This window comes from Centroberyx gerrardi, chromosome 9 (genome assembly GCF_048128805.1).
Source record: "Centroberyx gerrardi isolate f3 chromosome 9, fCenGer3.hap1.cur.20231027, whole genome shotgun sequence".
NCBI lineage: Eukaryota > Metazoa > Chordata > Actinopteri > Beryciformes > Berycidae > Centroberyx > Centroberyx gerrardi.
In genome coordinates, this window is record NC_136005.1 from 1,834,219 (window position 1) to 1,861,015 (window position 26,797).

Genomic DNA, 26,797 nt, shown 5'->3' on the forward strand with positions numbered 1-26,797 from the left:
TTGTTTCGAACTGAACTTCTATGTCTTGAGTTTTTGTAAATGTATTTTTACAATATAAAAGCCCCATCTTCTCTTCCAACTTCCTCATCCTCACTTCCGGGTTTTAAGCGCTAAACTGCTCTAGCTTGATGCCTATCTTGGAGTCACGGGAAGCGTATCCATGGCAACAGGACATGGCAGCGAGCAACTGCTGAGGAGAGTTGGAGAAGTGACGATTCGTTTGGCAAATAAAAAGTAGCTTCTCGGCCAAGATTTCGTGGTTTTATTAACAAAGCATTAGCGGAAAATCTCCGCCGTCAGTCCGGGATGTTTGCCTCCATGAAGGCCCGTCCAGCGGCCGGTTTACCGGGGACGGAGCGAGCGGAGGCCGACACAGGTAACGTTACTCTGCTGTCACTGAGGAAACGTTAGCCTGCTGCTCAGTATGGAGGTGGACACTGTGGGACAGACACAAAATCACTTTATCTTTTCAGAAAGCATTACTAATACTACTGTTGTATACATATCACTTCGCACGTAAGTTAGACAGAAGACTATAACTACACATCAGTCTACATTCATTATATACAGTAAACTATACATGTCAGTCTACATAGAGTAGACTATAATAGACTACTATAGACAGAATCTAGACAAAATGCTGGTATGTTTGAGTCTAAACTGAGTGTAAACTGGTTTGTTTGAGTCTAAACTGAGTGTAAACTGGTTTATTTGAGTCTAAACTGAGTCTTAACTGGTTTGTTTAAGTCTAAACTGAGTCTTAACTGGTTTGTTTAAGTCTAAACTGAGTGTAAACTGTTTTTTTTAGTCTAAACTGAGTGTAAACTGGCTTATTTGAGTCTAAACTGAGTCTTAACTGGTTTGTTTAAGTCTAAACTGAGTCTAAACTGAGTGTAAACTGTTTTTTTTAGTCTAAACTGAGTGTAAACTGGCTTATTTGAGTCTAAACTGAGTCTTAACTGGTTTGTTTAAGTCTAAACTGAGTCTAAACTGGTTTATTTGAGTCTAAACTGAGTCTGAACTGGTTTGTTTGAGTCTAAACCGAGTCTAAACTGGTTTATTTGAGTCTAAACTGAGTCTGAACTGGTTTGTTTGAGTCTAAACCGAGTCTAAACTGGTTTATTTGAGTCTAAACTGAGTCTGAACTGGTCCTGCTGGTTTGTGTGAGTCTGAACTGGTTTTGCTCAGCAGCAGAGCTTCCAGATCTGCAGCAGCGAGTCCCGGCTGACAGTAGGAAGACTCAGCCGCTTCCTGTTCACAGCCAGTTCATCCCAGAGGAGCTGCTGGTCTCGCTCAGCTCCACCGTCTGCCCCGGGAACGCACCGGCACCGGCACCGGCACCGGCACCGGCACCGGCACCGGCACACCGGCACAGCAAGGTACCTGCAGGCCACGCTGGTTCACACTGCCACCAGTCTGTATCTGGGCGGACTGGAGTTTTAGTTCCACAAACACTTCTCAGAGGCAGAGCTGCTCCTGAGGCAGCTATAATCTCATTGGTTGAGTTGATGTGGCCTAAGAACCACAGTTTTTCTGGCTAATTGTGTCTTCATGTGCTTTTGGATATATCGGAAAAACTACTTTCCTACTTGGAAATTTCACATGAACGCCCTCCACAGTCGGATGATGAAGTCGGAAAGTCTTCGCTGCCTGAGTTTCTGAGTTATGATGCAATGGTGACCTTTAACCTTCTCAACAAGGCGAAAAAAATTGTTTTGTGTCAGTCAACATTAAGAAAACACATACAGTAGATGCTCCTTTATTGCAAGTTTGAAGTTAGCCAGACTAACCTAACATTTGTTTGAATGAAGTTCATTAAATTAGCTTGTTAAACTGCGGGACAGCCATGTTTGTTTATTGTATGTCTTCAACGCTGTTTAGCAGCAGACGTGGAAGTCCTGGATGTTGGACTTTCCCACCGGCACATGAACGCACCATTACTTCCACAAACACTTCTCGGAAGCAAAGCTGCTCTGGAGGCAGAAATAATCTCATTGGTTGAGCTAAACCTCAGTGGGCGGAGCCAAAGAACCAAAGAACAGCTTTTTCTGGCTAAGTTACATTAGAATGTCCAGTGAAAAAGACAAGAGGTAAGAGAGGAGGAAGCTGATATTATGAAGCCAGCGCTCACCACTTCACCATGCTAAGTTATCTAGGTTAGCTAGTTAGCCTGTAGCTCAGCGTTTCCCAAACTTTGATCCGGGGACCTGCAGGAGTCCTCGAAAGGATTCCAGTCTGACACAGCCTGTACAAATGGATGGAAATGGAAAAAATTAGTGTTATTTGTCTCCTTTAAACATTGTGATCACATACAGTACATCTGTAAATACTGGCTAATTTTAATTCCTTTAAGAGAGGGCCTTTAAGATTCATTCATAGTATTCTGTTCCATCACCGCACGGCCATCTTGGTAGGAAAATAACAGGTGATTGCATTAACTAACAGGTGATTATAATCAACTGACAGCCAATGAGCTGTGTGTATGGTTAAGAACCATATTGGTAGGAAATACATGTGACATCATGAGAATACTATGAATGGTGTGCTATCATAGCCATGTGATGTGAAGTGTCAGTTGTTAAAGTCACTTAAGATCAGTCTTGGCATAAAATGTTTGTGTTTGAAAAGCAGTGCTGAAAACTTGATCTTTCTTAGTGCACAGCATCCGTCTTTTTATGGCTTTGCTTTGTCTGCTGCTGTTCAGTCTGTCTGAAACCAGTTGAAGCAGGTTTTCTGTGTTGCAGGGCTGTGGGATCAGACGCCCGGACGCCGTCTGGCATCACCCGCTCGGACGCAACAAATACAAATACTTCCTGGAGCAACCGACGTCCCTGACTGGAGCCGGCAGGTCGGTCAGACAGACGAGGAGATGTGTGACAGTCTAGATGTTTTGACAGTAATGTTGTATATGTATATGTAAAGTGTATGTGTATGTGTATGTGTATGTGTAAAGTGTGAGTGTACAGTGTCACATTTTTAATTCGTACTGCATATAAAAAAATAGAGTATTTGCAGCAACTTTCTAATTGCAAGAAGCCTGAATATTTTATCAGAGGGAACAGAGTTTTAGACCGCTTCCTTAACAAGGTATTCTGGTGCTTTGCTTCTTTATTTTGGTTTTTAAATGGTCTTAAATTCAGTGCCAGGTAGCATTAAAATGTCTTTAAAGGTCTTTAATTTGGCTTTCTGAAACCTGCAGATACCCTGAAGACTTAATCTGTGTGTTGTCTCTTTTCTGTGTGGACGGTGTCCATCCAGGGACATTTCCTTCCTGTGTGACGCCATGGCAACCCAGAAGAAGAAGACACGCCTCCCTCCGCTGGCTGAGAGGAGTGGCCACGCCCACACACAGGCAGGCTCAGCACCGTTGGCCTTTTTTGCTTATCTGTCTTTTTACCCCCCATAGTCGACTCTGAGGCGGCGGCCTGGACGGCTCGTTACGCCCCTCATCGTTCAGCCAATCACAAGCCAGGCAAATGTGCTAGCTAGCTTAGAATGCCAGCTGTAAACAGACTCTTTGTTAGCCAGCAAGCTAACCCTATCTAACAATTTTGCATTGAAAGACACATTCCCAAATATGCGTTAGACTGGTTTGTGGTGGTAACTTTCCAGTCTCCCTGTCTTCCAGGACCTGAATCTGTCAGAGAGTCTGATCCCAGAAGAATATCACATAGTGAAGAACAAAGGGCTGCAGGGCCTGGACTTCTACGAAGAGTCAGTCCAGATTATATTCTGCCTTCTCATATTTACTGTGACATCCTGCATGATTTTATTCATGCTCAATGTTTTTTCAGACTATAGTCACATTGATCAATCTGTCAGGTCATTTTCAGTCCAATTTTCTCACGCTGCGTCTTGTTTCAGTAAATTCACGGTGCAGCTGCAGGACGAGGAGCAGAGGCTGAGGGTCTTCCCTTCACTGTGAGTCCAAACAGTTACAATCTGAATGAATCTGAGTTATTGATCAGATAAATTAAACTTTAAAGGGACGGTCAACCCAGTTAAAAATGTTAATTTTTGAGTGTTCCTAACATTCAATAACTGTAATAAAATGGAGCTTTTGTGTGTGTCCAGGAGGCCCAGTGGCAGACTGGAGGCAGTCCAGCTGATGAAGATGATGGACGACATGCTGGAGAAGGCCGGGGTGGAGCAGCAGAGTGAGGAGCTGACCGAGCTCTCCCAGGTAGACAGACAGGTAGAGAGACAGACAGACAGACAGACAGACAGAGAGACAGACAGACAGACAGGCAGAGAGACAGGCAGAGAGACAGACAGACAGGCAGAGAGACAGACAGAGAGACAGACAGACAGACAGGCAATGAGACAGAGAGACAGACAGGCAGAGAGACAGACAGACAGCAAGTCTCCATCTTTTAACATGCAGAGTTGTGAAATTTGACACCAATTTTTACTTTCCCTTTCTACTATTTTCCTGATAAAAGCTACACATGGCAATATTTTTAATGTAAATATACACATATCTTATCTTAGCCTAAATCACAAAGGAGGAGTATGAGATGCAGATTCACCCAGTTTGCCCAAATTAAATTCTGTAGCAAAAATAGAACTTCATTGAGATATGCAGCTCGAAATAAGTATCAATAAATATAAATATATACACGATATATAACAAAAATTTAAATATTGTATAGAGGATTCACATGAACCGGTCTGCAGAGAGCCATCCATCTGTACAGGAAGAGTCAAGTCATGTAGACATGCCTTATAAAAAACTATACACCTCATCAAATCTGTTGAAATTACAGCTGTAGACAACATGTACAAAACAAGCAGGCTGTCTGTCCTGTAACTCCGGATGGAGGAACCATATGTGCAGAGAAGTGACAGTGTGTGTTAGTGCCTGCTCTCATTATTCCTGTTATAAACACGACATATTTATCAATGGCTGTAGCATATGAAGAAACAAAGTGGCGATTCAAACGGATGTGCAGACGTGTGTGCAGATCGGGAACAGTGCGGTCACATGTGTTGTAGATGGAGGGTCTGCTGGAGCTGGTGCGGGCCGAGCAGAACATCTACAACATCGTCTTCCACGAGCTGATCAGGCAGGTGAGCGTGGGCTGTGCAGAGAGAGGACAGCTGCTGGCCAGGCTCAGGTCAGCACCAAAACACACCGCAACACACCGCAACACCAAAACACACCGCAACACCAAAACACCACAGCACCAAAACACACCGCAACACCAAAACACACCGCAACACCAAAACACACCGCAACACCAAAACACCACAGCACCAAAACACACCGCAACACCAAAACACACCACAACACCAAAACACACCGCAACACACTGCAACACCAAAACACACCGCAACACCAAAACACACCGCAACACCAAAACACACTGCAACACCAAAACACACCTCAACACCAAAACACACTGCAACACCAAAACACACCGCAACACCAAAACACACCGCAACACACCGCAACACCAAAACACACCGCGACACCAAAACACACCTCAACACCAAAACACACCGCAACACCAAAACACACCGCAACACCAAAACACACCGCAACACCAAAACACACCGCAACACCAAAACACCACAGCACCAAAACACACCTCAACACCAAAACACACCACAGCACCAAAACACTACTGCACCAAAACACACTACAGCAACAAAACACACTACAGCACCAAAACACTACTGCACCAAAACACTACTGCACCAAAACACTACCGCACCAAAACACTACTGCACCAAAACACTACCGCACCAAAACACTACCGCACCAAAACACTACTGCACCAAAACACTACTGCACCAAAACACCACAGCACCAAAACACTACCGCACCAAAACACTACTGCACCAAAACACTACTGCACCAAAACACTACTGCACCAAAACACTACCGCACCAAAACACTACTGCACCAAAACACTACTGCACCAAAACACACCGCAACACCAAAACACACCGCAACGCACCGCAACACCAAAACACCACAGCACCAAAACACTACTGCACCAAAACACTACTGCACCAAAACACACCGCAACACCAAAACACACCGCAACGCACCGCAACACCAAAACACCACAGCACCAAAACACTACTGCACCAAAACACACTACAGAAACAAAACACTACTGCACCAAAACACTACTGCACCAAAACACTACCGCACCAAAACACTACTGCACCAAAACACTACTGCACCAAAACACACCGCAACACCAAAACACACCGCAACGCACCGCAACACCAAAACACCACAGCACCAAAACACTACTGCACCAAAACACTACTGCACCAAAACACACCGCAACACCAAAACACACCGCAACGCACCGCAACACCAAAACACCACAGCACCAAAACACTACTGCACCAAAACACTACTGCACCAAAACACACTACAGCAACAAAACACTACTGCACCAAAACACTACTGCACCAAAACACACTACAGCAACAAAACACTACTGCACCAAAATACTACTGCACCAAAACACTACCGCACCAAAACACTACTGCACCAAAACACACTACAGCATCAAAACACTACTGCACCAAAACACTACCGCACCAAAACACACTACAGCAACAAAACACTACTGCACCAAAACACTACTGCACCAAAACACACTACAGCAACAAAACACTACTGCACCAAAACACTACTGCACCAAAACACTACTGCACCAAAACACTACTGCACCAAAACACTACCACACCAAAACACACTACAGCACCAAAACACTACTGCACCAAAACACTACCACACCAAAACACACTACAGCACCAAAACACTACTGCACCAAAACACTACCGCACCAAAACACACTACAGCACCAAAACACTACTGCACCAAAACACTACCGCACCAAAACACACTACAGCACCAAAACACTACCGCACCAAAACACACTACAGCACCAAAACACTACCGCACCAAAACACTACCGCACCAAAACACACTACAGCACCAAAACACTACCGCACCAAAACACACTACAGCACCAAAACACTACAGCACCAAAACACTACCGCACCAAAACACTACCGCACCAAAACACACTACAGCACCAAAACACTACAGCACCAAAACACTACCGCACCAAAACACTACCGCACCAAAACACTACCGCACCAAAACACTACTGCACCAAAACACTACCGCACCAAAATACACTACAGCATCAAAACGCACCACAGCACAGGATGGTGAAACCAGTTAAAAATGTTCATTTTCTTAATTAGTATCACTCGAGTTCTGTGTTCATCATCCACCAAGATTTGAGCGTTCCTAACATTCAATAACTGTAATAATATGGAGCTTTTGGCTGCTGCATTTTCTATAGTGATACAGATCAGAGAGCTGCTGGGCGAGCGAGCTTCACTCTACACTGGAGAGAGAGAGAGAGAGACAGCGTTGGCTGCTTAGCGGCAAAACTTAATAAATTCCAAACCTTTTACACAAAACTCGCTCTGCTAGCTCAGTCTAGTTGGAACTACAACATTCACAAGCAAAAATACTTCATCATAGAATCATAGATTAGCTGTTGAGGTTACTGTAAAAACACACATGGCTCCAAACCTGGTGGAGCGAGCTTCACTGTAGACTGGGGAGAGAGAGAGAGAGAGCGGCGTGCTGAGGTCGGCTTCTGATTGGATTTCTCACTCTGACGTGTGAAAATAGTTTTTAATCCGCAGCAAAACGGAGAAATCAACTGATCGGCTTTTCTCAGCAGAGAAACGACTTCAGATTCTCACAGTTTCATGTTGTTTTTTACACCCAACAATGACTAAAAAAACGTTTTATTGAGAAACTTGTCCCTTTAATAGTTAATAGTTGAAACTTGTACCTTATAACTCCAATGGCATCAGTCCTCGTTAACACTGAATTGATTCACTCCGTTGAGCAGCCCTTGTGCTCTGTGTGTTCCAGACAGCGGTACCAGTCTCTGCTGGAGAGAATCCCCCGCCGGCTGAAGGCTCTGCACACCGAGGCGCTGGCTCAGCGGGCGCTGGACCGCCGGCTCACCGAGGAGATCCTCTGCTTCAAGAGCTCCGTCCAGCAGCTCCACACGTAGGCCATACGAAAATCCACTTTCCACAATCAAATGACTTGGAAAGTGGAGAATGAGCTGAGGTGTGTGTGTGTGTGTGTGTGTGTGTGTATGTGTGTGTGTATGTGTGTGTGTGAATGATTTTATGTGTGCACTGTTGAGCTCTGGACCGTGTTGAAGGAGTGTGTGCTTTTATCATTATTATAGAACAGAATAAAATACAAGCAATGAAAATAGCTTACAGCATTAATTACCATGTAATGGTGACCTGAGGCTCTCAAGAGATAAATGTGTGAAATGTGTGTGTATGCATATGTATGTGTGTGTGTGTGTGTGTGTGTGTGTGTGTGTGTGTGTGTGTGTGTGCTCTCTCCTCAGCGAGCTGTCCAGGATCAGAGACCATGACGCCTCGGTGTCCCAGCATGCCGAGCGGGCTCAGCAGCAGCTGGCTGAGGCGCTGCATCAGGCGCACAGCAACTCTGAGTCAGTCTCCCTCCACACACACACACACACACACACACACATACACACACCCCTTCATCAGGTGGACACATTCCAAAACCCACCAGCCACCCTCATTATTTTACCAGCCAGATCTTTTTAGAAAAGAATAAGATGGTTGACTAAACAAATTAAGGAATGAAAAACTTTGTGCATTGTGTAAATCTGAATTTATAAATGTAGATAAAAAACTAAAGTTGTGGAAAATCAAATATGAATGTTTTTGTTTCTTGTTGGAGCAGCAGGGTAGACCACTAACAGGATTGTGCCATTGCTGTCAGACGTCTCTGCTGTAATGTATATAGTGGTGGCTACTGTAGATGTCCTGCTTCATGGATTTATCCTGAAATAGTACTGCAAAAAATCTTTAATGAAGAATTTCAAGTTCAAACTCTAGTGTCTGTCAACTGACTCGTCACCAGACGTTTCCCTGTAACTTCCAGCAGCAGAGGAGGGAACACACTTCATGTGCTGTTGTGGACGGAGCAGTAAACTGGATGTTTCTCTCCTCAGCCTGGTCCAGAGTTACCATGAGCTGTATGAGATGCAGAGGCGTCGCCTGGAGGCTCAGCTGCTGCGGCTGAGCGATGAGAGAGACGGCTGGAGCCGGGCCACCTTCAGCCTGGCCCTGAAGGTCTGTATGAGGCATTCTGTCCAGGGGCAGCAGGTTTAAACCACCTTCAGCCTCCTACAGGGGCAGCAGGTTTAGACCACCTTCAGTCTCCTGCAGGGGCAGCAGGGTTTAGACCGCCTTCAGCTTCCTGCAGGGGCAGCAGGTTTAGACCACCTTCATCCTCCTGCAGGGGCAGCAGGTTTAGACCACCTTCAGCTTCCTGCAGGGGCAGCAGGTGTAGACCACCTTCAGCCTCCTGCAGGGGCAGCAGGTTTAGACCACCTTCAGCCTCCTGCAGGGGCAGCAGGTGTAGACCACCTTCAGCCTCCTGCAGGGGCAGCAGGGTTTAGACCACCTTCAGCCTCCTGCAGGGGCAGCAGGTGTAGACCACCTTCAGCCTCCTGCAGGGGCAGCAGGGTTTAGACCACCTTCAGCCTCCTGCAGGGGCAGCAGGGTTTAGACCACCTTCAGCTTTCTGCAGGGGCAGCAGGGTTTAGACCACCCTCAGCCTCCTGCAGGGGCAGCAGGGTTTAGACCACCTTCATCCTCCTGCAGGGGCAGCAGGTTTAGACCACCTTCAGCTTCCTGCAGGGGCAGCAGGTTTAGACCACCTTCAGCCTCCTGCAGGGGCAGCAGGTTTAGACCACCTTCAGCCTCCTGCAGGGGCAGCAGGTTTAGACCACCTTCAGCCTCCTGCAGGGGCAGCAGGTGTAGACCACCTTCAGCCTCCTGCAGGGGCAGCAGGGTTTAGACCACCTTCAGCCTCCTGCAGGGGCAGCAGGTGTAGACCACCTTCAGCCTCCTGCAGGGGCAGCAGGGTTTAGACCACCTTCAGCCTCCTGCAGGGGCAGCAGGGTTTAGACCACCTTCAGCCTCCTGCAGGGGCAGCAGGGTTTAGACCACCTTCAGCTTCCTGCAGGGGCAGCAGGGTTTAGACCACCCTCAGCCTCCTGCAGGGGCAGCAGGTTTAGACCACCTTCAGCCTCCTGCAGGGGCAGCAGGTTTAGGTCCGTTATAGACTCTGTGTAAGCAACATTATGCAACAACACAAAGGGCAACGCAGGGAGCGTTTCTACTCTCGCGTTCTCGTGTTTTTACGTAGAAAAATGTGCAGTCCAAAATTTGTAACGCGACACTAACGTCTGCTGCAATATCATGCATTTCAGGTAGGGACGCTAAATGAAAATTACTGCTAAATGACCAACTACCAACGAAGAAGTAATTTCCTGTGTCGACAAATGAAAATTGCGGTGGCTAAGTCAGAAGAGACACTGGCTGATCTGGCAGAACCATCTTCTTTTAAACCTTTTCTTTTGGTGGCGATGGAGACTGTATGAAACTACACATTCCTCTACAGTAGCTTAGGTACAGTAAAATAATACAGTAGAAAATCAGAAGAGTTGCAGTATCAACAAGTGAAACTGATCAGTGTGTGTGTCGTTGCGGTCGGGTGATCAGTGTGTTGTGTCGTTGCGGTCAGGTGATCAGTGTGTTGTGTCGTTGCGGTCAGGTGATCAGTGTGTTGTGTCGTTGCGGTCAGGTGATCAGTGTGTGTGTCGTTGCGGTCAGGTGATCAGTGTGTGTGTCGTTGCGGTCAGGTGATCAGTGTGTGTGTCGTTGCGGTCAGGTGATCAGTGTGTTGTGTCGTTGCGGTCAGGTGATCAGTGTGTTGTGTCGTTGCGGTCAGGTGATCAGTGTGTTGTGTCGTTGCGGTCAGGTGATCAGTGTGAAGAAGCTGCAGCTGGTCAGCAGGCTGCATGTGAGCGAGCAGAGCTGGAGCAACACCGCACAACACTGCAGCTGCTCCCTCACCGCCAAGGTAACTCAGCTTCTTCTTCTTCACCTCCAAGGTAACTCAGCTTCTTCTTCTTCACCGCCAAGGTAACTCTGCTTCTTCTTCTTCACCTCCAAGGTAACTCTGCTTCTTCTTCTTCACCTCCAAGGTAACTCTGCTTCTTCTTCTTCACCTCCAAGGTAACTCTGCTTCTTCTTCTTCACCGCCAAGGTAACTCTGCTTCTTCTTCTTCACCTCCAAGGTAACTCTGCTTCTTCTTCTTCACCTCCAAGGTAACTCAGCTTCTTCTTCTTCACCGCCAAGGTAACTCTGCTTCTTCTTCTTCACCTCCAAGGTAACTCAGCTTCTTCTTCTTCACCGCCAAGGTAACTCAGCTTCTTCTTCTTCACTTCCAAGGTAACTGAGCCTTCTTCCTCTTCACTACTTTCTTCTTCATCACCTCCAAAACACACGCTGCAGAGTACACTGGCTCACTGCACCATGTTTATCCAACAGCCCTGCTGCCAGTAACATGCAAATTTGGCTTTTTTCCATTTCATTTGACAAATTAAGTGAGTTTTGACATTTTTAGAAAGGTGTTGTATTATAATATATCTGTACCATATGTATATTTATTGCACTTGACAAATATACTGATTTTTTTGTGACCACATTTTTTATTGTTTTCTATTTTTTATTACCATTATTTTCCCCATCCCCCACCCTTATATACATAAGGGTGGGGGATGTCGTGGGGACGACATCACAGGAGAATAGATCCAATAAATAAATAAATCACCAAGATTTACCAACCATGTCAGTTTCGTCTGCAGGAAAAAAAAACAACTGGTTGTACACTTAACAAACTGCTGTGTATGTAAACATCTTTGGTGGTTAAACTCTGATCGTCCCGCTGCAGGACGCTGAGGACCTGAGCGTCGTCCTGCAGCTCACTGACCGCTGGAAGGACCAGCTGACGGCCTTCATGTCCCAGCTGGGGGAGACTGAGCGCGCTCAGTGCGAACGGATCCACGGCATCCAGCGAGGCATCGCCAAGTGGCTCGCCTTCTGCTCCGCTCAGAACAGGTGAGGACGAGACGAGAGTTTACTGCTGTGACTGGGATTCAGATCTGAAGTCATGTAGCTTTGATCTGAAGTGACTTACAGTGAGAGCAAGAGGAGAATAAACTTCAGTTCTCAGATCACCGACATTACAAGCAACTAGGGCTGGGTATCGTTAGGATTTTACCGATTCTGGTGCCATTTTTGACTCTTCTTATTGATCCGATTCTTTATCGATTCCCTTATCGGTTCCTACTGTATACATTTTCAGGGGTAAAAGACTACATACAGTGTAGTGGCCGATTCCCAAACATTTCCATATGCATGTTATAGACGCCAAACATGTTCTCAACGCGTTATCTTGAGTTGGGTTACTTCATTTACTCGCTGTTTGTTGATGATGATGATGATGATGATGATGATGAATGGAGTAGCAGGTGAAGTTGCAATGTAACGAAAAAGAGCCTTCCACAAAGTTTAAATAAAAAACTGAAATAGGCCTTTTCAGTATATGATAATGAGTGAATCAAATAACACAAAAAGTAACCAAAATAACAAACAAAGGTTACATTATTTCTGATTGTTGAACGGCTGAAAACGACTGCGCTCTCAGCGTCTTCCGCCTGGATCAATTTACTGATTGCTCACTTCCTATATTGTAAAGAAAAGAGATGGCTGTAACACACAGCTTTAGTGGAGTTAACTTTGTTTTATTAGTCAAGACAGACACTGCTGTGTAGAGTTACTCCTGTCTCAGAATTACTTTTTAAGTAATAGGCTTTTTAAGTAATAGGCTTTTTAAGTAATTGGCGGTCAACCTCACAAAATATTTGCCACTGACTGTTGGGTCGTTGAAGCACTCTACCCCATAATTACAATATTTCCCACAGCACTTGAAGGCAGCATCTGCTTGCTACTGTAGTGACGGTTGGAAAAGTCCAACTTTCCATTTTGTCATAATATACACCTACTTAACAATGCCAAAAAAAGTATTTTCTTGTATCTCATTACTTGTCCTTCCTGGAAAACAGGGTGTTTTTAATGGTGACCTCATACTGTAACAGGAGGCGTCAATAAAAATTCAGCCAATAAAACACCACAGACCCCTCCGCCCCTCCCATCAAATCAAACTGCCTCTCTCTCCCTAACTGATCTCCCATTGGTTTACACTTTTGAATGATCCCTCCCTGCCCCAACATCCTGTTTCAACAGGAAATACATCACATTAAGGAAGCAAGATGCTCTCAAGACGCTGTTTCATTGTGACTAAATACGTCTAATACGTTTTTTCTTTCTTCTTCTCTTCAAAACTTTAAAAAGCCTTTATTTTATGGGCACATTTTTTTTTCTTCTTTGTTCCAAATACCGTTTCATATCATGATATTTCAGCCATATTTGTCCAAGAGGAGTTGCAACTGTGTGTGTTTTCTGATGTGATGAAGGTGTTTCTGTTTCTCAAGGAGTCCAGACCCGAAGTACGAGAAAGTCTCAGAGGAAGAGATTCATGCTGACTTGAAGCAGTGGTCAGATGTAAGACAGTACTGTTACTTTCTCTGTGTGTGTGTGTGTGTGTGTGTGTGTGTGTGTGTGTGTGACAGTGTGATGGTGTCCATGCTTTAATGCATATTCACTGTTCCCTTTAAAAACAGTCAAACCTTCATTCAGACAGCTTCCCTTCCTCATCACAGCTCCATCCCCCCCTCATCTGTCTCATCTGTTATCTCAGTTATCTCATCTGTGTCATCACTCTATCATCTATCTCCTCTTTCAGCTATCTCTGCTATTTCATCTCTGTCAACAATCTCACTGCTGTCAAAACATGAAAAAAAACATGAGAAATATTTGATTTATTTGACATGGCGTGTCTCCACTTTTCAGGCAGTTAATGTGTTTTGGAAGATAAATTAAGCAGACAGCAGCTAGTTCTGACACATGAGGCTCCATTACAATTTGTGTTCACCAGGTCAGGTGCATGATGGGAAGTTGTAAGCAGCCACCGGTCAAATGCTGGTACATTTTGTCTGTGGCTTGTATGTTAGTTGTACTGTAGCCTCCACCTAGTCAGCTGGTGAAATTTGGGATTTCCCAGCTGTGTGTCCAGTGAACAGAGCAGTTTCCTGTGCCATCCTGCGTTCTTCCTCTGTGTTTTATTTCCCGCAGACGCTGACCCTGCAGTGCGAGCGTTACGGCGGCGAGGAGCTGCTGTGCCGCCAGCAGGCGCTGGGCGAGCTGGGCCGCCTGCAGGGCCGCTGGGTGGACCTGGGCCTCCGGCTGTTCGGGAGACACCCGGGGCCGGACGCGGCGCCCCCCGCGGGCCAGGAGGCCATGAGGCGGCTGGGCGGGGCCGTGTCCGAGCTCCACCGACAGCTGGACACTCGAGTCAACGGAGAGAGCGGTGAGGGCGGAAACACAGTTTTAAACCTTCACTTGTCTAGGGGGAGTTTGCTGACATCATGCTGCTTTTCAGCCCCGCTCTGCTTCACTTTTATGGAAAAATACTGTATTGTCCAGTCCCACCAGGATTTCGCTGAGTTTTTTTGTGATTATTGCGCCAAAAATGCTTGATTTTGTTGCGGCTTTTCTCAAAAATTGCAAGGTTTTATGTGCTCTTTTTGCGGTAAAATTGCGGGAATTGGGAAAAATTGCAAGCAAAGGAAAAAAAATTATAATTCTGTCACTCACTCACTCACACACACACGCGCACACACACACACACACAGCCTCCCCCTATTCTCTCCCACTCTCCGTTTAAGCTATTAACTCTTCCAAGAGCTTGAATTTTGCACTCACCTCGATTCTTGCTGCTTTTGTTTTGTTTTGCACGGTCTATAATTTTTGTTGGCAGGTGAGTTTTGTTCATCTTCCACCTGAATGCGCGCTGCGATGACGTCAGTTACCACGACACTGAATGCGACAATTGGTCCAAATCACAAGCGGTCTGTTGATTTGGCCGTTTCATGCAGCAATTTCGCAAAACTGCAAGCTCTCGCAAATATTGTGGAGATTTCTTGAATTTGCGTTAATTATCGCAAAATCAGTTCCTGGAGGGACTGATTGTCTTACTAAAGTAGAAGTACTGGTGTCAAAATCTACTTCAGTAAAAGTAAAAAGAGTCTCATTTAAAATATCCTCAGAGTAAAAGTTACTGAGTTACTTTAAATTCAGACATTTGACATTTGAATATGTTTTAATGGGTCACATGGGGAGATATGACATTTCTCATTGGCTTCTGGGCCAAGTTAAAGACTTCCTGTTTGAACTGATTCCAGCTGTGCTCTTTCAGGAATCCACAAACAGCTGATGTCTCTGGCCGGGCCGATGGAGTCCTGGGCCGCCAAGCTGCGGGCGGCGGCCGGCCGTCCAGACGCGATGCCCGTCTCTGATTGGCTGAAGCTGGAGAAGGCGCTGTGCGGCTGGCAGAGTCTGGCCGAGGAAGCCTCGCAGAACGTCGCCAGCACGCAGGCGGAGAACGACAAGACCCAAAACAAACCGCATGTCAAGTAAGAAGACAAGAAACTGGTCTGATTGTCATCCTGAACAAGAATTTGTTTTTATGTCTATTTTGTTTAAATATGATGTTGTCTAATTGGGGAAAACACTCTGTCTCTGTGTGTGTGTGTGTGTGTGTGTGTGTGTGTGTGTGTGTGTGTGTGTGTGTGTGTGTGTGAAGCAGCATAGAGATGGACGATGTGTTTGACACCATGCGAAAGTTCGTCAGCAGCCAGTCCAACTTCTTTGACTGTGAGAACCAGCGGCTGTGTGAGGAGGTGAGCTCAGGTCAGGGGGGATGAAGCAAATAAATCTGCTTCCTGAATGCCAAAAAAAACCCCACAAGAAATATGGAAACAGACTGTCAATAATTGATTAGTGTTGGGTAAGTTGTTGTTGATCTTTATTATCATGTTGGTCATTTTTAATGCTTTTATCTGAAAACAAAAGCAAAGAAACACACTTGGGTTTCTAACAGACTGTGAACACAGATGGAGTGAGTGTCCTCCCTCCGTGTTGAAGCCTGGAGATTGAGTTTACGGTCGCCGCCATGTTGACATTTTTTTGAGCCAGAGCAGCCAAAGAGAGGCAGAGGGCGGGGCCAAGGTAGAGGGGGCGGGGTTTGGGTCGTCTGCAGAGCCGCAGTGCCGCCTGCTATTGGCCAGTAATCGGCATAGTCAATCACTAGGAAAACAACCCTGTTTTATATCTGTTATATCTTACTAATGACAAAATCATTTGGGAAGTCACCATAAAGACAAGGAAGAATCCAAACCGCAAGTCAATGGACCACAAGAGATTAGAAGAAGTGAAATTAGCTACTGAGGCCAAAACCTCTTGTGGTCCGTTGACTTGCGGTTTGGATTCTTCCTGAAACGGGACTCTAGCCGACGTTAGAGTAACTGCTGCTGCACTTCAGGACTGGTTTCAGAATCCACCTGTGGTTTTGGCCGCTTGGTTTCTAATGTACCAACTAATGATCCTACAGGCATGATGTAATCCGTACATCTTGCAGTGACAGGTCGTGGTGGACAGACATTTTCCACACAACACTTCAGAAAGTCCCAAACCACCTCTGAACTGTTGTGAAGTGAAATTGAACCATTTATCCGGCTCATCGCGGCAATCCAGCGTTATTATTTTTTCCCCCAAATGTGTTTGATTCACTATTTTTGGCAGAATTTCAAAACAACAAAAAAAATCCTGCTTCAATTGAATATACAAACTGTTTTGCGATATTAAGGAAATTTTACTGTTTCCATTCAGCTTCAGCCCAGCTACTGAAACAATCCTCTCCCTCCTCTCCCTCCTCCTCCATCCCTCTCCCTCCTCTCCCTCCTCCTCCTCCTCCGTCCCTCTCCCTCCTCCTCCTCCTCCTCCTCCGTCCCTCTCCCTCCTCCTCCTCCTCCTCCTCCTGCTCCATCCCTCTCCCTCCTCCTCCTCCTCCTCCGTCCCTCTCCCTCCTCCTCCTCCTCCGTCCCTCTCCCTCCTCCTCCTCCTCCGTCCCTCTCCCTCCTCCTCCGTCCCTCTCCCTCCTCTCCCTCCTCCCCCTCCTCCTCCTCCTCGGTCCCTCTCCCTCCTCTCCCTCCTCCTCCTCCTCCGTCCCTCTCCCTCCTCCTCCTCCTCGGTCCCTCTCCCTCCTCTCCCTCCTCCTGCTCCGTCCCTCTCCCTCCTTCTCCTCCTCCTCCTCCGTCCCTCTCCCTCCTCCTCCTCCTCCCTCCCTCTCCCTCCTCCTCCTCCTCGGTCCCTCTCCCTCCTTTCCCTCCTCCTCCTCCTCCGTCCCTCCCCCTCCTCCTCCTGCAGCAGAGGCTCTAAACATTTCTGCTGTGGATCTTCTTCTGTGCCTTTTCCTCCACATCATGCCAGGCTTCTGTTTTTTCTTTCCTGGTTTTTCTATGTATTTACTCCCTTTGTTACTCTATGAGTAGTGATGGACGATCCATTTATCGCACAATACGAGTCGATACGTGATACGGGGCTCAAGATTCAGTACAACCACGATAAGATGTGATAAATAAAAGTTCAGTGACAACAGAGTCTGACTGAGCAGAATTCTGTTTATTTCTGAGACACAAATCTTTCTAGTGACGGCATTGGCTGTAAACAACAATTTAAAAATTACAAAGTGACAATAATATAATTTGGATAGAGAGCTTGTGAAATTGCGATGGTTGTCCCACCACTATCTATGAGGCACTCTGTCATGAGCCAATTTGCTTTAAATTTGATTTAAAAAAATATATTTGTACCTGTATTTATCCAGATAAAATCAGCGCCCCGCACATTTTTCTAGCTGGTTTGGGAATTCAAACTGGCAACCTCGCCCCAAATTTGACTCAGCTGTGATCCGAGTCGTCTTGAGTTTCAGTGTTTCCTTCCCTGCCAGGCCGGGTCCATCCACACGGCTCAGACCCGCTGGATGCTGGACCTGCTGCTGCTCATGGTACCGGACCACAGCGAGGACCGGGACCGGGACCGGGACCACCTCTGCCTCGCCGACGTCTCGCTGGAGAAACTGGAGGAGGACGCCAAGACGCTGGCCCAGAAACTGGACTACTTCTCCAGATACATCAGCAGGTACCAGGAGCTTCTGCTCAGTTTTACAAGTTACGATTCAGATGTTTAGCAGACGCTCTGATCCAGAGGAAAATAAGTGAACATTCCTCCAGCATCAACAGGGTGAGCAGCCAGGTAATTCAGATTGCCATGAAAATAAAAAGTGACACAATAAACAGAAAAGTAAAGTAAAACCTCACTCCTATCAGCAGTTATGTTAAGTCAATAAACAAGTGTATGTAGAATAATCTAATAACATAACAACAACAACAGCTAAGTGCCAAATTTCAGGATTCCAGGATTCACTCATCAGGGATGTTTGTTTTTCACTCCAGCTCCTGCCGGCTGGTTCTGGAGGAGCAGATTCAGAAGAACCCGGGTCGAGCCGGGGCTGCAGACCAGATGTACGAGTGCAACAAGTTACAGGTGAACACGAAGCTGTCGCCGCATCGACGTGAACGGCAGAAACGCACTGCTGACGTCAGAGTTGCATGTTTTCAAATTTACAAATAATAGTTTTCAATGGTTTAACATGCAGGAGAAACATGAAGTGATGCGTCAAACCACCATCCCATATTGAACCTAAACGGCTTCTGCAGCTGTTTGTTTTGCAGTTTGTTTTTAGCAGAAGCTAACCCTGCTGGCTGGCTGATGTGATTCATAAACTGGAGTGGAGTAGTATTACAAACACTTGTTTGTCCACAGGACATTGTCTGGTTACAAAATGAACCACCACATTCATTACTTTAGCAGCCAACTAGATGTTTAGACTAGAGTAGGACTGTACTGATGGTCAGTTACCTGCCGGAGAGACTGGACAAACTGACCTGCCAAGGCAAAAACTTAACACCAGCTCTTTATCATTCTTCCTTATTAAAGAAACTAAAAGCAATTAATTTGACCATCTAAATCTGGGGAATACATGTGTGTTCTTGAAGAGTTGAAGCTTCCTGAACCCATCAGTCCTCACAGCGCTGCTCCGTTTCACTGCTTTAACAGACTTTACACATGTAGACAAACCTTTTCCATCAAAATCCATGCAGACGCCAGCAGGTGGAGCCACACTGCAGACTGGACCTGTCACGACAAGCTTGGCTCAGCAAACTGTGTGTGTGTGTGTGTGTGTGTGTGTGTGTGTGTGTGTGTGTGTGTGTGGGTGTGTGTCCTCAGAGGGAGTGCAGTGATTGGCTGGAGACCTGTGGGATCCTGCTGTCAGGGCTGAAAGGCGGTCCTGTGGAGCTGTCCGTCACGCGGCCTGGCCCCGCCTCCGGCAGCGACGCCGCGCTCTCCCCAGCAGACAGCATGGAGTCTCTGGTGAGGATTCACCTAGTGCACCTAGCAACCACCTAGAACGCCCTAGCAACCATTAGAACATTAGAACAACATTTGTTTCTCTAATATAGATGATAGAATCTTGTGTGTGTGTGTGTGTGTGTGTGTGTGTGTGTGTGTGTGTGTGTGTGTGTGTGTGTGTGTGTTCACAGGTGAACGTGGAGGTTTCATCGGAGCCTGTAATAGAAGAGCAGGTCAGAGATGAGAGTGAGGCGGAGCCGGCAGAGGTCAGTCACTCACAGCTGGGAAATAAAAAGCCCCGTATGACAACATATAACACAGATTTCTAATAATATATAATAATAAACTTTATTTTTGTAGCACTTTCTAAAACACAGTTTACAAAGTGCTTCACAGTATATAAATTGACAAGCTAAAACAACACCACAAAACTCATAGCAGATAAAGAAAACACAATAAAACTAGAAGGGCACTCGGAGAGCGCAGACCTCCGCCAAGGTTCGTGATATTATTGCTTGTTCGTGAGTCGGATCCGGATCCGCTCCAAAATTTAATGGGTTCTTCCTTGGCCCGTGCTACACCCTTCCACCAAGTTTCATGAAAATCGGGCCAGTAGTTTTTCCGTAATCCTGCTAACAGACAAACAAACAAACAAACGGCACCAAAAACATAACGTCCTTGGTGGAGGTAACAAACAGAAAATTATATAAAAGAGGAATTATTTGCCAAAAAGCTAGTTTATAAAAATTTGGTTTGGTGGTTTTGGTGAAGCAGCTAAAGTTCAGAGCTTTAGTGAGTCTGGGCCCGAGCCTCCCAGCTGCAGGGTGAAGTTTCCCCACAGTCATCAATAATTCATATTCTATTCTATATTCTACTGTAACAGAAGTGCTGATAGAAAGCCGAGGCTGTTCTGCAACAAGCGTCTCCCAGCTCTGTTAACATTTCACTAAGTGTCTCATGCATTTTGTTGCATATGTATCTCAGGTTGTTATTCAAGGTAACACTTTCTATAACTAACATATCTATAATGCATTATAATGCTCTCATAATGTCTTATGGGCATGCTTATAAGAATACACAATGCTTACTGATGCATTACACCAGCACTCATAAAACATTGTAGCTATAACTAATAATAGATAATAGATACAAGCACCTTATGAATGTTTCTGATCAGTTGTCTATCAGAGACTACCTGCCAGGTGTTATAATGTTTATAATACATTTCAATATGAGTCACCTTGCTACAGACACACAGCACAGTATTATAAGAGCTCTTAGTGGACTAAAATGATCCATGCAGTAACATGAGTTTTGTTTGTGTTAATTAAAGTGAAATGCATAAAGATTCATTTTAAACAAAGCATGCAACATCACTGGCACCTAAAATAAACCCTGAAGAATCACAAGGTTTCTTTTTCCTCTTTAGGTAAAATGATAATGTTGATCTTAAAACATGCAACATTAGAAGTAATTAAAGGGTGATCTGTAATGTTTTATGAGTACTGATATTCTCTAAAGTATGAGAAAACATAATGTGTTCTAATAAGGAATTAAGTCCTTACGAGCGTCTTTTTACTGTGCTATAGATATGGTTCATATTCATAAAAACTGTTACTTAAATTTATGCTAATTATTTGACGGCCGTGATGATAATGATGATGACGATGATGATGATTGATGAAGATGGCGTCAGTGATGAGACTGTTGGTTCTTCACAGAACATGGATGGACGTCATGAACAACAAGAACAACAAGAACAACAAGAGATTTGTCAGGTATTAATACAGTTTTTATGAAATAAACTTAATTAAATTAGGCCACAGAATTGTGTGAAAAGGCATTAAAACACAAAACAAAACAGAACAAAGTTGAAAAGAAAAGCTTGGTGTCCATTCACATGACCAAGAGAAGTAAAGAGGACACATGACAGGTTAAAGTTAAATTGTACATGTGCTAAGAAACAAGAAACTTTTCTACATACACAGAAATGTCTAGACTGTATCAAAAAGATGTGCAGCCTTTACATCACAAGATCTGAAAGAAAAAAAAAAACTCATCTGAAAACGTACACGCTTCATGCTGTAAAGTGTTGATGTGATAAAAGACAAAATGTTACATAACTTTCCCTACGTTTCTGGAATATCATGGACAGGAACAGTCTGTGAATTTGATTAATAACTGGGTCACTTTACTGGAAAATGGCAGAATGTATTTTCCAACTTGTTTGACACATTAATTGCATTAGATGGAGGTGGAAACCAGACTGAAAAACAATATTAACAAACCAGGAAGAAAGCAGTTTTAGGAAGACATTTTTTTCTGTTCAGTTTCTCTTTATTGAATTATGTTGCAGTTTTTTCATTTGTCACGTAGAGTTTTTTTTAATCCTTATCTAATTGATCTCTTCTTGTTGTTAGTTTCTGTGATAGAGACCGGTCTTTATGTGTGGCTTGGTGTGTTTAAACATAAGGTGAGCGGCGCCGGTGTCGGCCTGCAGGTGGCGCCGTCGGACCGCCGGAGCCCGGTCCTGAAGCTGATCGGCTACGATGGGAACGTGACAGAGAGGATGCTGGGAGGGAGCAGCGTGCGGCTGGACGGGGTCAGAGAGTAACTTCACTCTGCTTAGTAGAAGCTTTTGAAGTGAAGGAAGATGGTGAAGGAAGAGTTAATCCATTCATCCTGTCAGAATGAAGCTGAATATGTTGAATATGGAGACAATACAAACGTTTTGTCTTCTGACTTATTTATGTTGTTATTAACATATTCAAATGAGCTAATATTTCATAAAAATGCTTAGAGTTGCATATTAGAACACTTTTCCTCAGTGGATAAAGTCAGAGTATTTTCCTGTTTCTGATGAATAACTGAACAGAATGGATGAACAGAGGGATTTGGAAAGATTTTGCTTTTTTGATGAATTATTTATAAAATACTTCTGTGTATATGTGAAATCAATGCAAGATTTTTTTGTTAATTCAACCCTTGCTTACAGCAAACTGTTTTCATGCCAACTGAGGAGGTCTAATGTTATCCTGTCTGTCTGTCTGTCTGTCTGTCTCTCTCTCTGTCTCTCTGCCTGTCTGTCTCTCTGTCTGCCTGTCTGCCTGTCTGTCTGTCTGTCTGTCTGTCTGTCTGTCTGTCTCTCTCTCTGTCTGTCTCTCTGCCTGTCTGTCTGTCAGACTGAGCAGCTGGTTGTGTCTCCAGCGACAGACGAGGCTCAGAAAGCGCTGGACTCTCTGTCCACAGTGTGTTTACTGCAGAGGGAGCTGCAGTGAGTTCACCTTCATATCTACTTTTTAATGAGTTGTATTTTAGAATAATATTACCAATAATTTGTTAATATATTTTGTGAGCTGGGTAGTTAGCATGAGCAGCAATAGCCACCATGGCTGAATATCGGTGCTTTGGTGTTGCCTTTCAGAACGCTTCATCATGAGTTAACACAGCTAGCTAACCCGCGCTAATTAGATAGCATCAATCGAAAATAAACAGGACAAAATCGTTTATTCCTGTAGTTTTTCAAGTAAGAGTTGGGAACTGGGAAGCTTTGATTGGCTGTCAACTTCTCGTACATTTTTGCCAGACAGAACTATTATTCATGAACCAAAATCACACTGGTAGGGAAACAAGGAAGCGCAGAAATCTGAGCGGTTGTTGGCGGCAGATGGCGGTGAAAAGTTCAGTGTGTTGAGCGTCCGCACGTCAGCTGGATGTCCCGGGGCGCTCTGCTCTGCAGGAGGTGAAGGGACTGCTGGCTTGTTGATGGTGTTTCTCACAGTGTGAACGCACAGTAAGATGCTTCCATACAACACTAACCTGTTTAATAACTAACTAAACCAGGCAGCTTAACCAGGCTTCTCCTGATCGCAGTATGAACTTACCTAGTGAGTCCTAATCCAGGTTTGCTGTTTACATGCATCGACCCAAAACTGGCTTACTTGAATAACCACTTTTTTCTGCATGTGTTATCGTAGCCAGTTCCTGTCATCTTCCTGCTTTATCCTGAGGTCTTCTACAGTCAGATTTGTGTGTGTGTGTGTGTGTGTGTGTGTGTGTGTGTGTGTGTGTGTGTCAGAGTCTCAGAGGTGCGGCTGCAGACCGCCGAGCAGCGAGCGCTGGAGGCTGAGGAGGCTCTGCAGGCAGCGCTGGAGAAGATCCAGGACCTGGAGAGACAGCTGCAGGGCCGGCCCAGTCTGGAGCCCAGAGGTAGGGAGGCACCGCCTGAACCTGATCGCTGACACAGACTCATCTCGATCACCACAAATTCAGGTCAGGCAGTCAGTCAGGTAACGCTTAGTGAGCTGATCCGCTTCGTCAGTTGGCGTCTAGCGGACGTCTTTGACTGTGAGATGCAGCGTTTCCCATACAGAGGCACAAGATCAAGTTGGTCAGTGTATCGAAATTGATCTAAATCGATCTCTGATGTCGCATCACGTCTGTCATGTGATGTGCAGACAGCAGACTGAACTCAGTCCACAGAGTCTCCCGGTGTGAAAACAAAAGTGAAACTTAACATTCCACAATTTGCTCCAAACTCTCCTGTGTTAGTAACGGATTTGTAAACAGTAACACGTCTTCTGCTGCCCTACAAACTCTAACGGTAGGTAACGTTATTACCTTGGTGGTATTTAAGTAAAGTTATGGAACTAGGTAACTGAACCGTGTCGCAGTGCTTCAGTGCAGAGAATTGAACACTGTGGGTCTGTACAGGATCTGTGCTTGTTCTTATTCTGCCCATGTATAGTTTCAGAAACAGGCTGGTTTTTGACTGATTTTTTTCTTTATTTTGGTTTTTACTCTGGTCTTAAATTCAATCCCTGGTAGCATTGAAAGGTCTTAAGAAGTCATAAAGTTGGTTTTGTGAAACCTGCAGATTCCCTGAATACATAAATTACACAACAGTTCTTCCATTCATTATTTAACTGGTGCAGCAGTTCATCCAGAAACCACGGCCTTGGTATCTGCTGTGAATGAGGCAGCAGATCTTCTAGTTGTTGTTTGTGGAAGCTGCTGAAGACGATGAAGCAGCTGTGATGGTCGTTTGTGATTTTGACAAAGACAGTGCATGATGTTCCCAGTGAGGAAAACAACATGTGTGTTCAGCAAAACCTTCACTGGATAAATAAAGGTTAAAGGGGCAAAAAGTATGATTTTCCCATAGCACAAACAGACCATAATATATCTGTGGGGGTTGCAGTTGTTGATCAAAGACTTGTGTAGGAGATCGGTTCTATCAATGTTGTAATTCCTAGTTGTTGCCAATAGAGATCAATAAATGTCATAGATTACCCCTGTACAAAAAATCTCAGTAAAGAATAATCCTAGTCTGGTTCAGACTCTTTAGATTTAGTCAGCGATTCAGAGAGTCTGGTGTTTCCCACGTCAACGGCTTGTTCTCGCTCTGAGAAACAGTCGAGCCAATCAGAGCCCTTGTGGGCGGGACTAAACCGTTCGCGCAACGTTTTTTTCATTAGCATATTTTTGTCCAAATGAACGACATTCTTGGTCAGTTGGTAAATGTCTGGTAACCATGGATGTAGAGGCTGACTGGCTGCAGCATCATGTGACTGAGGTGACGTCAGAGCGGCTGATACGTCGGTCACTAGTGATCGGTTCTGATTGGTTCAGATACGTCGGTCACTAGTGATCGGTTCTGATTGGTTCAGATACGTCGGTCACTAGTGATCGGTTCTGATCGGTTCAGATACGTCAGTCACTAGTGATTGGTTCGGGGAAAATCAACCCCCCCACACAGAAAACGACTAACGAGGAGGAAATCTCAGCTGAATGATGGAGTGGAACCAGACGGACGTTCAGTCTGGAGATCAGGCTGGAGGAACTAAAGCTAAACGTACGCTCACGCTCATGTTATGGAAACACAGCTGAGGTTTGTCCATGTCCAGATAACAGACAGTGAGTTAGTTAGCAGCTTCGTGGCAGCCTTCTACAAAACAACACAAGTTTGTTTATTGTTTATTGTCATCTCAAAAAGTACCAAGTTCATTCAAATGCAATGAAATGTACGTGCCCGGGCTCTCTCAGCCTTAAAACCAATAATGAATAAAAAGGTAAAATAAACATACAAGAAGTGACATGCATACATTGCTGCAGAACATTTCTTTAGTGTTCCAAAATTTGCAAAAGCAAAGACTATAAAATTACTCCAAAGCCTAATCCAACTATTTTGAAGCCAAACGATTTCACTGTGGGTCCAAAAGTCCAATATTTACCTCATTATCCAACGTCAATACAGTAGCAAGCAGATGCTGCCTTCAAATGCCGTCAGAAATATTGTAATTATGGACCGGTACACGTCTCTCTGTCTGTTCATGTTGCAGTGAGTAAGAAAACTCCAGAACCTTCCCCAGCAGCGGTGACACACACGGCTCCTCCGAAGAAAACCTCTGCTGAAGCCAAACCGACCAGCAGCACCAAGAAGACCAGGAGACGCTGATCTGACCTCAGATCAGATCAGGAGACGGTACAGCTACGTACGGGACTACACAATAAATACTGAGTGAGCTGTCACATGTCTGATAGCTTTTAGGAGTTTATCTACTGTGTGAGTTTTCTACTGTAAGCAGACCAGAGAGGAACGTCTCACCTGCACTCCGTACCTACTGGCAAATATGTAGCGTACATATATTAATATATATAAAACAAGAAAGATCACTAACCAGAGCAGCTTCCTAAGCATTAAGCATTTTACAGTATCAGCGCTGTTGGAACATGGTTTGATCAGACTGGCTATGAGTTGTATAAGCAGAGACGGGGGATAATAGTTTAAATATCTCTGGTAATAACTAGACCAAGTGTTTCCGGTTCCTTCCTCTGTTTACCAATCGTTTCGTCCTTTAAATATGTGAAACCATGACATTAGAAATATCACAGGGTTAATTTATTACATGTGTTATTGAGTTAATCTATTGTTTTTTTTGAAATTGATAACAAATTAGCTGTGGATGTTCTGTCACAGGAGCCATGTCTCTAGTTAATGTAGCTAGGTAATGCTAGCATTTAAAAAAAAAAAAATCATTCTGCACCTGCTTTAACAAATAAGGAAATCCATATTAAATCCAAAGAACTTAAGCAAAATAGTGAGTGTTGGCGTCAGACAGAGTTAGAGACATTAACATCATTTTACACCTCTAGTCACTTTCCCATCAGTCTGACAAGGCGATGCAACCAGAATCCCTTATTTGGACAGAAAACTGACATCACGCTTCACCGGTCGATATTACCTGACGACGTCTCAGGTGGATTATTAACTGTGTGCTGTGGCGTCTGTGGTGTATTTGTTTATTTTGTTACCGTCTAATAATCCCATTTCCTATACACTGCAAAAAATCTCCATCTTAACAAGTCATTTAGTTTATTATTGAATCCTAAAATTCTTTTCTTTAAACGAGTGAAAAAAATCTGCCAGTGGGGTTTGATATTTTCACTTGTTTCAGGAAT

The 26,797-nt window shown here is 44.8% G+C and overlaps 1 protein-coding gene across 1 annotated transcript; it reads left to right on the plus strand.

Annotated features, from left to right (window-relative positions):
• The first annotated feature begins 306 nt into the window (after positions 1-306).
• On the plus strand, positions 307-25,925 carry axdnd1 (axonemal dynein light chain domain containing 1). The gene is made up of 26 exons (XM_078285612.1): positions 307-376; positions 1,192-1,379; positions 2,745-2,848; positions 3,259-3,366; positions 3,613-3,714; positions 3,865-3,921; positions 4,075-4,183; positions 4,996-5,117; positions 7,928-8,068; positions 8,427-8,531; positions 9,063-9,183; positions 10,880-10,981; positions 11,856-12,022; positions 13,459-13,528; positions 14,159-14,393; positions 15,282-15,498; positions 15,672-15,765; positions 17,874-18,064; positions 18,379-18,469; positions 19,214-19,357; positions 19,528-19,602; positions 21,058-21,114; positions 21,810-21,938; positions 22,519-22,610; positions 23,415-23,545; positions 25,678-25,925. The coding sequence occupies exons 1-26, from the start codon at positions 307-309 to the stop codon at positions 25,791-25,793; spliced, it is 3,138 nt and encodes a 1,045-aa protein (XP_078141738.1). The 3' UTR covers positions 25,794-25,925.
• Positions 25,926-26,797: the final 872 nt, after the last annotated feature.